Genomic DNA, 16044 nt, shown 5'->3' on the forward strand with positions numbered 1-16044 from the left:
GAGCGTTCGTCCCACCAAATTTATGATTTGTGTAATTGTCCGACCAAGGAAAAGCAGAGGTTCTAATTATAGTCAATTTATTAAACTGTTTTCTCGGCTGACTCCTCCGGAGAACGCGCTGCTCCTGCGGGGTTTCTCCTGCGACGCCTTGCCTTCGTTGTCCTGTACTTCCTTGACAACGGACGACGTACCGGCCCGAACGGGATTAGGATGTTATTGGGCAGGGTGTATCGACCACGGGTTGAGGCAACGCTCGGCTTGGGACCACCTTTGCCGACCACTGACTCCACTGTCCCTTTCGAACACGCCAAGTCCTTGTCGTCTCGTCCGAAGGACCACGGGCTGGCGGCTGGAACGGACTTAGGAGGTTATGGGGCAGGGTGTATCGACCAAGGGTTGACGTAGCGCTCGGCTTGGGACCACCCTTTCCGACCACTGACACGTTTGTTCTTCACGAACTTCTCTGCGCGTTCTCAGTCACAAACTCCTTCCTTGCACGTTCTGTCTCACTGCCTCCTTCCACGCGCGGTCTGGTTCACTAACTGTCTACTCCTTCGCCTTCAGACTCCGTTTCGACTGCGCGGCAGCGTCCTGAACGCGCGACTCACGCCGGTACGTTATTTCCCCTTTTGCGCACAGTTCGCTCGGGTACAAGGTCCAACTCAGGTACCGTTAGTTAACAGTGCGTCCTCTATGTGCGTGTTCAAAGTCTGCACCGTTACCGTTCGACTTCCATGCCCTCTGACGGCTCGAGTCCCGAGTCCAGCGCGGTACCGTTAGTTCACGGTCTCTCCTCTTTGCCGGGGTCCAAGGTCCATTAGTTACCGTTTGACCTGACCGCCCTTGACTCTTCCTGCATCGCAGCCGTCTTCGCTGTTGCTAGGCCGCTCCCATGCATCCAGATTTGTAGGGAGTTTTAAGACTCCTCACAGCATCAACTGTGTGGGCTAAACATTCAATATTAAGACAGCTAGAGCCCTTTGAAGGATTGTTTCCCATTTTTCTGCCTGCGTTGCTTCCTCGGGTTTGATTTTCTTTTCACACACGAAATCCACAAATCCGATGTATTTCATAAACTCCGCATAGACTATTAGTTTACTACTGGTTTTCACAGTTTTAGTGAAACTGTCGGGACTTATGATTTGAATATACGCATTTTGGCATAACACTTTTCTCAATGCAGAAGTATTATTTGATTAGATCCTTAGCAAGGGTATCTGTCATTTCTTTATAACTGTCTTTTATTATAGTTTTATGGAAATATTTTATTATTTGGACATCGTCAAAATTGTCTTTTGTGAATTCGAATTTTCTGTTATAAGGCCTTTCTGTTATTGAAATGTGATTTTGGTTGTCTTCTGTTGCACTATGCGCAGTAACTACTGTGCGAGGAGAAGCTCGGTCATCTTCTCGAAGGAAGTTTTCTTGAATTGACAGCGTCCAAGCCCGTCTAATATTTCATTCATTACAGGAATAGGGAATTTGCCGTCAATGGTTATCTCGTTGAGACTACGATAGTCTATGACTAATCGAAATTTTGGTTTACCAGAAGCATCACTTTTCTTTGCCACAATAGGGGGACGTGGGAAAGTTGTTCCCTTTCTTCTGTATTTAGATGTTCTAATCTGAATACGTTAGATTCTCTTAACTCGTCGTCTAAGGCGTAGTTAGAGGATGTTACTAGAAGGCTTCTATGTAAGGGGTAATAAGAGGGTTTTCCTCAGATTTAGAAGTTTTAGGACACTTATAGGTAGACTTGGACTCTCTGGGTTAGACGATCTGGGGCACTCTTTGGAAACCTTCGACTCATCTGGTTTTTAGTGGGTTTTCCGCTTAATTTTCTGGATGGTTTTCTCCTTTTTCTGAGTATGTAGAGGGGTTTCCTCTGAATTAGATGATCTGGGGCACTCATTGGTAACCTTTGACTCATCTGATTTTAAGTGGGGTTTCCGCTTACTTTTCCGGAGGGTTTTCTCCTTTTTTGGGGTATGTAGAGGGGTTTCCTCTGAGTTAGATGATCTCGCGCACTCATTGGTAGCCTTGGACTCATTTGTTTGGATGTTCGTACCACATTGTGAATGTGTAGCCAATTATAGTTACTGTTTGTATTGAATAATTAATTTGAGAGTTGGTTGGCTTTAAATGTGTTCTGCCTAATAGTAAGTCATCTTTTTCTGAAAAGTTGTTTTGTTGCTTTTTTAATAGGACAAAGTAAAAGACTGTAATGAAACGCTTTGGTTCAATGTTATAATGCCATTTATAGTGTGAACTTTTACTTTAGAAGGTTTGATTGGGAAATTAAAGAAATTTTGAGAGCATTTGAGAGTAATATGATGTACCCATAATAGTATGATGTTTTAGTCATAAACCATTTTTAAAGAAGTTAAACGAAACAAAGTTTACGTATGAGTAATTTCCATATAAACCTAATTTTCCAATTTTGGGCGATTTGGCGGCCATTAAACATTATCCGATCGGCCCCAAATTTGTTGTAGGTTGTTTTGGGCCCTAGTAGAAATGAATTCTGCCGGCGGTTTGAAATTTATTTTTAAGGGCCACTCTATTAGACAAGCTCCATATGGCATAATTTCTGTCAAGTTTATTTTATTTGAATTGACATTCTCATTACGAATTCTTTTCCAAACGTTTTCTAGTCTTTTTTACAATTAAACCAATTCCTTGGCTTATTTAGAGAATAAGTGTTGAATTGTGAACGCTTAATGAAGAACTGAACTCAGTAAGAGTACATACATACAAGAATATGAAGCGAAGAATACGAGAATACAATATTGCCAGATCCTTGGTATGAAGTAGGTATGAAGATATTCGATATTCAACAAGCAATATTAATAAAAAAAAAATAAAAATAATATTTATAATAATAATAATAATATTTATAATAATAATAATAATAATGTTAAAAATCAACCCTAGTTCGATATGTCGTTAAATTACGACTCTGGTATATATTATACATATCATCTTATAGATACATACATTTAAGTCTGTATGTGTATTCGGCTTCACCGAATTCTTGCGTTCTTTATTTATATAAATAGCATCCACGGTATAAATGATCAATAGGTTATGGGCCCAGGAACGTTCTGGTGCGTATATAAGTAAACGTTTTTCATCGTGTGATCGTGTGTGCGGCTCCGGAGATTAACAAATAGCACGATGAATTCGTTGTATCCGATTAAGAAACTGGACGAAAAGAATTATGAATCATGGAACATCCAAATTAGAAGTGTTCTAGTGCATTCAGGGGAGCTGAAACAGGAATCTATGCCAGAAGGTGTGGATTGGCAAGGCTTGGATCAGAAGGATTTGGCGACGCTAATATTGAGCGTGAAATCCTCACAGTTGAGTTATATTAAACACTGTGTGCATTCTTTTGAGGCGTGGATAAAGTTAAGTTACGTACATCAGCCAAAGGGACCGGTGCGCAAGGTAGCACTGTACAAGAAGCTATTGGGTCTCAGGATGGCAGATGGTCAGAGCATGTCCAGCCACATAAATGATTTCGTCGGAATTTTGGATCAGTTGGCAGCTATAGGAATAGGGGTAGATGATGGGCTATAAGGAATTTTATTGCTTTCCAGCATGCCGAAAGACCTCGAATATTTGGTGTCGCCATTGAGACGCGCGACACTGTGCCGGATTTCGAGAGCCTTTGCATAAGGTTGAAAGTAGAAGGCGAAAGGAGAGACGAGAAGAACACATGCGCACAGGCATTGATTGCTACTACGAGTCAGCAACTAAACAACAGAAAGAGAGATACACCAAAAACGAAATTCTATAAATGCGGCAAACTCGGGCACAACAAGAAAAATTGTAGCAGCAGCAGCGCGGCAATTGATAATGGAGACAAAACGGAACATAAGCAATGCTCTTTGCTTGGCTCTCTGGACATGGATGGCTTTGATCTTTCGATGTGGTATCTAGACCGTGGCGCCACCAGCCACATGTGTTGTCAAAGGGATCTATTTACGAATTTCGAAGAACACAATGAGAGCATAGGACAGGCTGGCGCACAGGTTACCTAAAAGCAACGGGAAAAGGCGACGTAATATTGCAAACAGACATTTGCGTATTAAAATTGATTAACGTTTTGTTTGTTCCTGAAATGACAGAAAATTTCATCTCAGTGAGTCAGACTGTGGCTAACGGCTGCATTGTGAAATTCGGCAGTGGATGTGCAAATGTTGTACAAGGCAAGTAGTGTATTCTGAATGTCAAGAAAGTCGGCAAATTGTATTTGTTTTGCGAGAGTCGCAACAAATATTTTGCAACAGTTGAGACGCACGGTGTACTGTGGCACAAAAGAAACTGGTGAGTGGAATGGATAAATAAGATTTTTAAGCAAGGAGCCATGTAAGACGTGTATGATGAGCAAAAATCACATGAAGCCGTTTCCACATGAATGGAAGAATCGAGCGAAGGAGCTGTTGCAGCTAGTGCATACCGATGTATGCGGTCCATTCAGAACAAGTTCGCTTGGTGGGTCGAAAGTCTTTCTGACATTCATCGACGACAAATCTACGATGTGGATTGATGTGTGATGTGGACAGCGACGAGATGACCAGATTGGCAGAGCTAGCAAGAATTCAGATGATGAGAGTGCAGAGGAAATCGTGCCAAATCCTGAAGCTGTAAGGGTGGGACCCGGTAGGACAAAACTAATAAACACGGGGAAACCAGGACGCCCAAAGAAGCAGTACAATTTACTTGGTGATATGGTTGCAAGAGACGTACCAATTCCATTGACGTACGCAGAGGCAATAAATTGCGAGTATGCCTCCCAATGGCGTGAGGCGATGCAGTGTGAACACTGGTAAGTGCATAATTTACCAGTGTTAGATACCAACAAGACATGGCAGATCGCAGAATTACCGAATACCCATAAGACGATTGCATGATTGGATGCAAGTGGGTATACAGTGTAAAGCGTGATGCTGAAGGCTGTATTGATCGATTCAAGGCCAGTCTAGACGCGAAAGGTTGTTCTACTACAAGGAGTTGTTCTCGCCGGTGTGCAGATTGGAGAGCATACGACTTGTCTTGGCAATGGCAGCGGAATTCAATCTCTATTAACACGAAATGAACATATGCACGGCATACCTAAACAGCGATATATCAGAAACTGTATATATGCAACAACCACGAGATATACAGTAGGCAGCAAACCTGGACAAGTATAAGAAGCTTTTTTCTCTTATTCTGAGACTCTCCTTAGCTTGTAATTTGGCTGCCTACGTGCAGTAATATTGTACTCTAGATCAGTCACAATAAATATTTGAAACGAATAATAAGAATCATAACAATAGTAATAATAATAATAATAATTATAATAATAATATAATAATAATATTATAATTATAATAATAATATAATAATAATATTATAATTATAATAATAATATAATAATAATATTATAATTATAATAATAATATAATAATAATAATAATAATAATTATTATTATAATAATAATATAATAATAATAATAATTATAATAATAATATAATAATAATAATTATAATATAATAATAATAATTATAATAATAATATAATAATAATATAATAATAATAATAATTATAATAATAATTGTTCAATTTATATATGTATTTATGTAGCAACGCAATCGTAAGACAACGGAAAATCCTGTGGGCTGTGCAGATGAAAAGTGTGTTAGTACCAGAGAACTGCAGCCCGCCACTCGCACTCTACGTCCACCCGATAAACACTCGGTACTCTAGGCACCCCGTGTTTTTTGACACCCTACTTGCGGCAACACAAAATACTCGAGTGTTTTACCAACGTGGTGTTATTGTTACGAGTAAAAAAACCACCCGAGGCCTGCTGCGCAATAACCATTTGGGTGAGTGGACGCACAGTCAACGATCGGCCGCACGTCATTTTTTGTATGCGGGCTGCAGTTCTCTGGTCATTTTTTGTACGCCTAAAATTTGTATGGGAGGAAGCGTGACGGGTATAAGAAATGAAGGGTAAAAGGGAATACCCAAGAAAATTTTTGTGCTCATGTCTTTGCTCTTTGATGGACTCAATGGGTGCCACCCGTTTCGAACGGGCTTATTAATTTTTCAAACGTCGCTAGCTGAATACTCTAATGATAAATATTCTTACATAAAGTCTTTTTTGAAATGAATTTTGTGACATTATGTACATAGATTCGGCTATTAGCATTATTACTATTACTATTATTTTTACTATAATCTATATTTAAATAATAATAACGTTAATAATATATAATAATATTTAATAAAATATATATAATATATAATAATATATATATATAATAATTAAATTACATATATATATATATATATTAATAATATATAATATAATAAAATATAATAAAATATATAATTATAATAATATATAATAATAAGATGAAGGGCATATTTTACAAAGTATTCGACAAAGTCTAGAGCCACGCCGAAAGTATAGTGTGTAAACGTATGGAGTGTAAAACGTATGGAGTTACGCATCTTGTCTGTGACTCGACTACCTACGAGACCACTCGAGTATTTTTGGAAACACCCGAGTATTTTTGGAAACACCCATGTGTTTAACGGTAAACCCATAAGTGTTTTTCTCACTCATCCCTTTTTAGGCAGTGTGTGATCGGCACCCGCGACGCAGAGCACCGTATTGATTCGGGTGCGCGCACAACGGGGTGTCTTGTCTGCATGTTCAGATTTATACTGTGTGTTTGTAAGTACCCGCGATGTGCGTGGCGGGTAGCACCCGCACACAAAATTGTAGGGTGTGAGTCGAGTGGTAAAAAAGTGCCACCCTTGCAGTTCTCTGGTTAGTACACTCCGACTTATGGAAAGGCACATGTGGTCGACTCGTCAAAGAAGAAAACGATAGTGCCGAGAAAAAGGCTTTATTTGACGAAAAAGACGAAAAAGCCATTGCCATAAAGCAGTGTGAAACCGCACCTACGGGAACGGCTTGTCATATTTGCTTATTAGTTGTTACAAATTCAAATGTGTATGACAATGTGGAAAAATTAAAAGTAATTTTTCCAGTTCAAGAAGAAATCATAAGTGTTCTACTATTGTCAATTTTGACTCAGTCGTTTGAAGGCTTCGTGATTGCTCTAGAAACACGAGATGAGTTGCCATCAATAAGTATGCTAAAAATTAAATTGCAAGAAGAAGGACAAAGGCGAAAAGTGCAATAAGATCAAGTAGAATAATGTGAGCAAACGGTTTTTGAAAGTCGGTCCGCGAACGAAAATGAGAAGATCGATAATAAAAGAAACGCACAAAAAGAACACAAGCAAGCAGCAAACGGTAAAAGAATAGTTACACGCGGAAATTGTGGAGGTAGCGGCCACAAAGCTGCGAAGTGCAAAGCGAAGAAAAAATCGCAAGAGAGTGAGAAAGCAAATCCGAAAGACAATTTGTCGATAAATATGTGGTGTTTGGACTCGGGTGCTACTGCTCATTTGTGCACGGAGAGATCATTATTTTATTCTATTGGCTGGAAACAATTACATTGAAGTGGGTGGTTTTAAAGTGGGAAAATTTCACTGTCGACGTTAATCAACGTTCTGTATGTAAAAAACTTGCAATGTATTTGTATGTCGGTAACACAAGCAATTGAACATGGTTTTCAAGTAAAATTTGAAAATATAACTGCAAACTGAATTATTTTCATTTAAAAATGAAGCAAATGGTGCTAACCAATTGCCAATTCTTTGGAAATATGGCACCAAAGATTTGGACATCTAAATTTTTCGAGTTTAAATTATATGATCAATAAAAAAATGGTATATTGTCTAAAGAAACAAGAATTAAGTGGTGCAAAACAATTTCAATGTGTCACGTGTGCTTAATGTAAATTATGCGTGAAGCAGTTTCTGAAAGCAAGTGGAAGTCGTGCAAAAGAAGTACTGGAATTGGCGCATACCGATATATGTGGACCTATGCAAACTGTTTTTTTGGGAGGTGCACACATTCATAGAAGACAAATCTCGATATGTATAGACGAGAGATGAAAATTCATGTAAAATTTAAAGCATTTGCGAAGAATCAGACTAACAAGAAGATTAAAGCCATTAGAAGCGAAAACAGGCGTAAGTATTTAAGTAATGCGTTTCAGTCTTTCTTGAAAGAAAATGGTGTGGCGGAATGTGCTAACCGAACTCTGGTAGAAATGGCTAAAGTTATGATGCTGCAGGCTGCTGTTGGTGCTTGGTTATGGGCAGAGGCTATTAACACTGCTGCCTATCTAAGCAATCGCGCCGAGACGTCTACATTACCAGGAATGACTCCATTTGAATCATGGGCAGGGAAGAAGTCAACTGTGTCACACTTCAAAGTTTTTGGGTCTAAATCTGTCGTGCTGGATAAAACCCAGATAAGCTAGTTTGATCCAAGGGGCCAGGAGCATGTTTTGGTAGGATTCTCTGAAATTTCGAAAGCTTATCGTTTATATAATCCTAGCAAGCGAAACGTCTGTGTGGGTCGGGACGTCATTGTATTTGAGAATGACCATGATGACTGTGCTCGGATCGAACAAGATTCTGGTACTTCCAACGTTCAACTTGAGAAGCTTAAAGCCGTTCCAGTTGACGTGTTTGACGAAATCCCGAACTTGGGTGATGAGTCATAAAACTCCCCAAAAATCTGGGTGCTGGGGAGCGGCCTAGAAACAGCAAATACGGCTGCGATACAGAAAGAATCAAGGGCGGTCAGGTTTGCGGGTACCCCGGCAAAGCGGTACCGCGCTGGACTCGGGACTCGAGCCGGCCCAGAGCACGGAGGTCGAACGGTAACGGTGCAGACTTTTAACATCGCGCGGTCAGGGGGCGGCCAAGCAGTCGGAAGGCAGAGGAGGGGAGTTAGTCAACCAGACCGCGCGTGAAAGGAGGTAGTGAGACTGAGCGTTGAAAGCAGGAGATCGGGAGTGAGAACGCGCTTAAAAAACAAACAGTGGAATCGCATTGCCTTGCCCGTGGACGAAACACCATGCCCCATAACATCCTAATCCTGACCAGAGGAGTCAGCCATAAAACAGTAAAATAAATCGATTATAATAGGAACCAACTGATTTTCCATGGTCAAGCAATCACACAAATCAAAAATTTGGTGGGTCGAACGCACAAACTCTCTTTTGTACAGCAGTACATAGAGACTCTCCTGAATGACAACAAGATGCAGGACTGCAAGCCAAACGTTATACCCCTAGAAATAATGTGAAAGAGTCGATTGCCGGAGGGTGGATAAAATTGCCTATCAGTCTTTAATCGGATCCCTAATGTATTTGGCAATAACTACTCGTCCTGATATAATGCATTCTTTGACGAAACTGGCACAGCAGAATGCAGACCCACATAAGGGGCATGAAGCTGCTGCGAAGCGGGTGCTGAGATATGTAAGAGGTACAACTGATTTGAAGCTGCACTACGAGCGTACTGGTGTACCAATACATTGCTTTGTCGACGCGGACTGGGCTGGTGATTTTACGGACAGAAAATCGATCACCGGTTGGGTTTTGATTGCTGCTGGAGCTGTTTTTACATAGGCTTCGAAAAAACAATCGATGGTTGCTCAAAGTAGCACAGAAGCGGAGTATGTGGCGCTCTCGACTGCGGCGAGGGAGGCTGCCTATGTGCGAAAGCTGATAAATGAGATGGGCTTTGGAAATCTCCAAGTGAAGATTTATGGCGATAATCAAAGTGCACAATGTTTAGTAAAAAATGACACTTACCATTAAGTATCATTATGTAAGAGTATTATATAAGGAAATGTAATTGAAATTAAGTATGTGGCAACAGAGAACAGGATATCAGATGAATTAACAATGAATTTGAATAGAGTTAAGCATTAGAGATGTATAAAAATTTTGGGATTGTATTGATTGTTGTATTGAGTAGAGATTGAGCTTTTGTGTAAAAGTGTAAAATTTATGAATGTATTTATCTAGCAACGCAATCGTAAGACGACGGGAAAACTTTTAGCATAAGATCAACTCTTTAATTTGAAGTCACACTGAAGCGGGACTCTCTTATATTTTATCTCTTATGCTGTCAACTGCCTGCGTGCAGTCATATTGTAACCTACTACCTTAGTTCTAATAAAGTACTCAAATGAACAATAATAATCATAATAATAAAAATAATAACAATTATAATAATAATAATAAAAATAATCATCAAAACAATAATAGTAATAATAATAATAATAATAATAATAATAATAATAATAATAATAATAATAATAATAATAATAATAATAATAATAAAAAAAAAAAAAATAATAATAATAATAATAATAAATAATAATAATAATAATAATAATAATAATAATAATAATAATAATAATAATAATAATAATAATAATAATAATAATAATAATAATAATAATAATAATAATAATAATAATAATAATAATAATAATAATAATAATAATAATAATAATAATAATAATAATAATAATAATAATAATAATTATAATAGTAATTATAATAAAAATAATTATTCATAATAATAAAAACAATAATAATAATAGTAATAATAATGATAATAATAACATTAATAATATTAATAATACCAATAATATTAATAATATTAATAATACCAATAATATAAATAATAATAATTATCATAATAATAATAATATTCATAATAATAATAATATCAAGGCTTATAATAATAATAATAATAAAAATAATAATCATAACAATAATAATAATAATTATAATAATCATAATAATAATTGCGAGAGAGAATGCTATAGTCGAGTTCCCCGATTGTCAGATACCCATTACTCAGCTAGTGTGAATGTGAACGCAAAATTTCATTTGGGATATTTTTCTGGGATATAGGTAGATATTGGGGAATAAAATGAGATCAAACAATTTTTCTACAGCGTAGGTGTGACTGGTTTTACGACTTTGGGGCGTTAGAGTGGGCGTGGCCAAATTTGGCAAAATTGGTAAAAAATGTGGGTATGGCAGTTTGGAGAGATTTTCGAGCATTAGAGTGGCCGTGGCGAAAATCGTGCAAATCGATAGAAATGTATAAAACAAATATAAATGTGTACAATATTATCACTTGTTTCAAAAGTGTGGGCGTTGCAGTTTTGTGCGGCTTGTGTTCGTTAGAGCGTGGCAGCATGGGTCAACAAATTTGCATTGCGTCTTTGTCTCTAGAATCTGTATGCTAAATTTAAACCTTCTAGCTTGTATAGTCCCTGAGATTTCGACGTCCATACGGACGTACAGACATGGCTAGATAGACTCGGCTATTGATCCTGATCAAGAATATATATACTTTATATAGTCGGAAACGCTTCCTTCTGTCTGTTACATACTTTTCGATGAATCTAGTATACCCCTTTACTGTAGGAGTACCGGGTATACATATCGCCGTGTGAAATTTGTAGAAGCGAAATTCAAACAGCACTTTCGGGGGATGTGGTCTTGCTTACACAGTTCTTATCACTACCACACAAAAATTATATCAAAGATTGGAATATAGCGTGGTTGCGACAAGAGAGAATAAGTTAACGAAAGGGGAAACAAAATAATAAAAAAAATGCAGAAAAGAAGTTGAAGAACCAGAATGCTGGGGCGAAAGTAGAGAAAGTCAGAGTAGCGAAGCCACGGATGTGGTCGCATTTATCCCGCCCAACCTATTATCACCTTCCTTGGAGTCATTTCTCCGGTGACCCCTTGCCTTTTAGGCATTCATGATTTTAATATTTTTTATTAATGATATTATTATTAATGATAGTATAGATTAAGAACATAGTATGATGGAACTATTAAGTAGATAAACGATTTAATATAAACCCTAATTATAATTGAAAAAAATATTTCTAGGTGTAGTAAACCTAAGGATGTATTTTCTATGAGCATTAAGAATATATTTTGTTTAACTAATAATTTTTCGAGTGAAGATAATATATATAGTAAAATAGTTGTTATATTTTTGATTTGAACTAATGTCCCGTCAGTTGACAAGGCTAAGAAATAAAAATTATCGGAGAAATAGTTTTCACGTCTTTATTCTTTAGATCTCAGCTGATGACTTAAAATCAAATGTAAATTGGATTGAGTAGAAGCCTCAGTATTTTAACAATATTTGTATTTCGGGAGAGCATTGCTTTTGGATTCTTAAGATTAGAAATAGATTCAAAGAGAGCAGTCAAATCTGCCTAGGTCAGGCTTTAGGATGTTTACAAGAACGGCTAAGTTCCGCTGACAAAGAATTGCTTTTTAAGAACGGATGCTGCGCAGATGGGATACATTGTGGAAATCACTTAAGTGCATTACTGCTTATATATTTTAAAATAATTGAAGTGGACGGTTTGGACCACGCAAATACGTCACTATATATTTATATTTTAAAGTACACATTTTCACACTCTTTGTGCACAACTGTAATCGCTGACGCTAGGTGGTAAAGGAATTTTCCGGAAACTCCTTTAGATTAGCGATGGCAAACCGGTAATACGCGACAGCTGTCAAATCTATCGATACGAGAACGCTTTTAAGCTCCCTATCGATGGCTTCTCGATATGGCCACACTAGTCTATGGTCGATCTGACAACGCCATTATCAGTGCTTAAAATTCAATTGTTGATCGATATCGGTGTAAGTCTAGATAAAATGCTATTCAACATTTGACAGAACTAATGTGGCAAATACTAAACTTAAGCTATCATAAGTTAGACATTTTAAGTATTCTAATAGCTTTGCCGTCGCTACAAGCGCAGCTACAATAGTTCGGTCTGTTTGCGTTAAAATATTTAAAGCATTAGCTGAAAATGTAACCGGAAATAAAATTAAACAGTTTCAGAGCGGTATTCCTGAATAAGGAATCCCACGAATTCTTGCGGCAAAGCGGAATTAGTCGACCACCGTATGCTCCAAATACTCCACAACAAAACGGCATGGCTGAGCGGCAAAACCGTACACTTGTAGAAATGGCCAGGTGTTTAATGAAACAGGCTTGGGCTCCATCATCATTTTGGGCAAAAGCTATTAGCACGGCTTGCTATCTGCAAAACAGGTGCCAAATAAAGGCTCTATTTGGGGAGCTACCCTACACCTATTGGACAGGCAAAATTCTCACGATAATACACTTACGGACTTACGGACCTTACGGAATGAAAGGTACCAATAAGGGAAAGTTTGAATACAGATCAGAGGAATGCATATTGGTAGAATATGCCGTTGATTCGAAGGCGTATCGCCTGTACTCTCCTTAGAGAAAATTTATCGTGGTGGGTAACGATGTAAAGAATTTTTGTACATAAGGATTTAAAAGTAATTACGAATAATTTTATGAGCCTGAAGAATAATTTAACATTCAGGTGACAAATTCTAAACCGGGCGAACGAGTTGAATCCTCTAGCAGCAGCAATGTCGAAGAAGAGACCCCTGTGGAAGGACGGGGCAGAGGGCGCCCAAAATTAATGAGAACCGGGCAGCGTGGAAGGCCACATTAAGTTTACCAGAAAATACAGGTGGATGAAATCCATAACAATGATCCTGCAGAAAATGACACGTCAATTGAGGACGAATTTGAGAAATGCGGCATTCTTAGCTGTGTCAGGGGATCCTTTAAGCCTAGCAGAAGGGTTTCAATCGAAAGAGTCAGTTAATTGAACACGCTCAGAAGAAGTCGAGTTTATGGCCCAAGTTGTCAACAAAACTTGAAAGGTTACAGAACGCCCGGAAAATCGAAAAACTGCTGGAAACAAGAAAGTGTTTCAAATGAGGGAACATGCCAAGGGATATGCTCAGAAACATGTAGAATATTTTTTTGAATCCTACTCACCTGTAGCGCGATTTACGTAAGTGCGACTGTTGGTTGCTTTATCGGCGGAATTTCAAATGAAAATTTATCAAATGGACACCGCCTACCTCAACGGTGATCTGGAGAAGCAAGTATTTATAGATATACGTGACATTTTAAGCCTTTTTCAAAACTAGAATCGGGCCCAAAAATGGGATCGAAGCAGGAAATACCATTTTTTGGAGAAAATCCTTATAACAATTGAAGGACCCTGTATGTGTACTACGAAAGACACTTTATGGACTTCGTCAGTCCATGGTTGGAAGAAACCAAAGAGCACTTAGGTGCATCATTCAGGATAAAAAAATTTGTACTAGTCAAGACTTGTTTTGTGCATCGATTTCAAAAAAGATTTCAGAAATCAGACTGCTTTCATGAGTCAGGAAATGTACATCGACGATATTTTTCGAAAAATCGGAATGGAATACTGCAAGCCAGCTATCATATCGGTCGAGGTGAAGTCTGTCTGCAACTAATTAGCAGAGCACTGGAAGGCGTCAAAGCGCATCTTACGGTACTTAAAAGGTACAAAGAAGCTTGGACTGGCAGGCGCTTTCATATCTTGGGAAGCGCGCAAGCAAACGTACCGTGGCTTTGTCGAGTACTGAGTCAGAATAATTGACGATGTCGAAAGCTGTAAAAGAAGCTCTCTATCCGAAGGCTCTTCTTTAAAAGATTGGATCGACTTGTGAATCCTTATCTTCAACGACAACCAGAGCGCACAATGGTAAAGGGCTTCTATCCACGGACTTAACACAGCGATGTCCGCCACCACTTTATTCAAGAGAAGGAAAAGAGTGGTGATATATGGTGGCATTCATGCCGACAGAGAAGATGCCCGCTGATGTCCTTACCAAAGGGTTAGGAAGTATCAAATACAATAACTGCATGATTTCTTTGGGTATAACGAGTATATAAGAATAGTATTGCAACTTCGGCTATTCGAATTAAGCGCCTTATCCAAAGTACCAAATCGGTTATTCTTTCTTGGGCATTAAATTCTTTTAGAACTCGTCACACTTAGCTCTCGTATCACTCGCCGATGTACCACAAGAAAAAGCTGAAGATCTCTCGCGCATAATCACTATATTTATTAATCCTGAACGGATAAACCTGAATTTATCATTTTGGATACCTGTGCAGTGCATAGTATAGTATGTACCTGCCTTGGGAGGAAAATCAAAACAAGGAGAGAATACTATAGTCAACTTCCCCGACTATCAGATACCCGTTACACAGCTAGTGGAAATGCGAACGCAAAATTTCTTAATTTTTCTGAGGTATCGATAGATATTGGTGAATATAATATTGATAGATATAGATATTTGTGAATAAAAAAAAATTAAGAATAGTACAGAAGTGCTGGCGTGGCAGTTTTGGCGGATAGTGGGCGTTAGAGTGGGTGTGGTAAATCGATCGATATTTTTTTATAATTTTATTAGTATTGTAAATTTCTATCGACTTTCTCAATTTTCACCAATATCTATCGATATCCCAGAAAAATTATGAAATTTCTCATTTCCCCTTCGTGAGTAACGGGTATCTGATAGTCGGGGAAGTCGACTATAGCATGCTCTGTTGTTTTCATATTTATACTTGACAAAAAGTTCTATTAGTATGCCAAAAACATTTTGCGTCGAGGAACTCTACTGTACCTTTTTCTCCGGTATAGCTTAAGTTGTATTATATCCTTATTTATCAAAATTAGTAGACTTCAATCTTTGATTGACGAAAAATGAATTTCATTTTTATAGAAACATTTGACCTATAATATTACAAACGTTTTTTTAAACTTACCCTTTTTTTAAGTTTTCTAAGGCATCAATCTTTCTTTTATTGGAAGAAACCAACATTAAAAACAACTGCTTACGAACATTTTCACTAAGCTTGTCGCAATCTTCTGACATTGGTGTATGTAGCTTTGAAATTGCTGATATAATTCTTTGCTCTAAGTGAAGCCTTTCCATGTTGTAAGCTTTAAATTCTCGAATATGCGCTAATTTTGTTGGTAAACTTGTATAATTTTCCATCAATGGGATTCTCAGGTTTTCGTAGTTTTCTTTAAACTCTGAGTTGCCCTTTACAAAACCTGAGACTTTATGGATAAGATCCTTAATCTTATTATCCGCCTTTATTGCTAAGCGTATTAGTTCAGCGTGACTTTTTAGGCCGCACTCATTTATTCCTATGATATAATAATGT

General features: G+C 37.9%; 1 protein-coding gene across 2 annotated transcripts in view; it reads right to left on the minus strand.

Moving 5' to 3' along the window:
- LOC117137774 overlaps positions 1-16044 on the minus strand; it is a 148719-nt gene that overhangs the window by 132592 nt on the left and 83 nt on the right. For both annotated transcript variants that reach the window (XM_033299396.1, XM_033299397.1), the window contains exon 2: positions 15640-16027. In XM_033299396.1, coding sequence (XP_033155287.1) covers positions 15640-16027 — 388 coding nt within the window. The remainder of the gene's footprint in view (positions 1-15639; positions 16028-16044) is intronic.

Source organism: Drosophila mauritiana, chromosome 2R (genome assembly GCF_004382145.1).
Source record: "Drosophila mauritiana strain mau12 chromosome 2R, ASM438214v1, whole genome shotgun sequence".
Lineage (NCBI taxonomy): Eukaryota > Metazoa > Arthropoda > Insecta > Diptera > Drosophilidae > Drosophila > Drosophila mauritiana.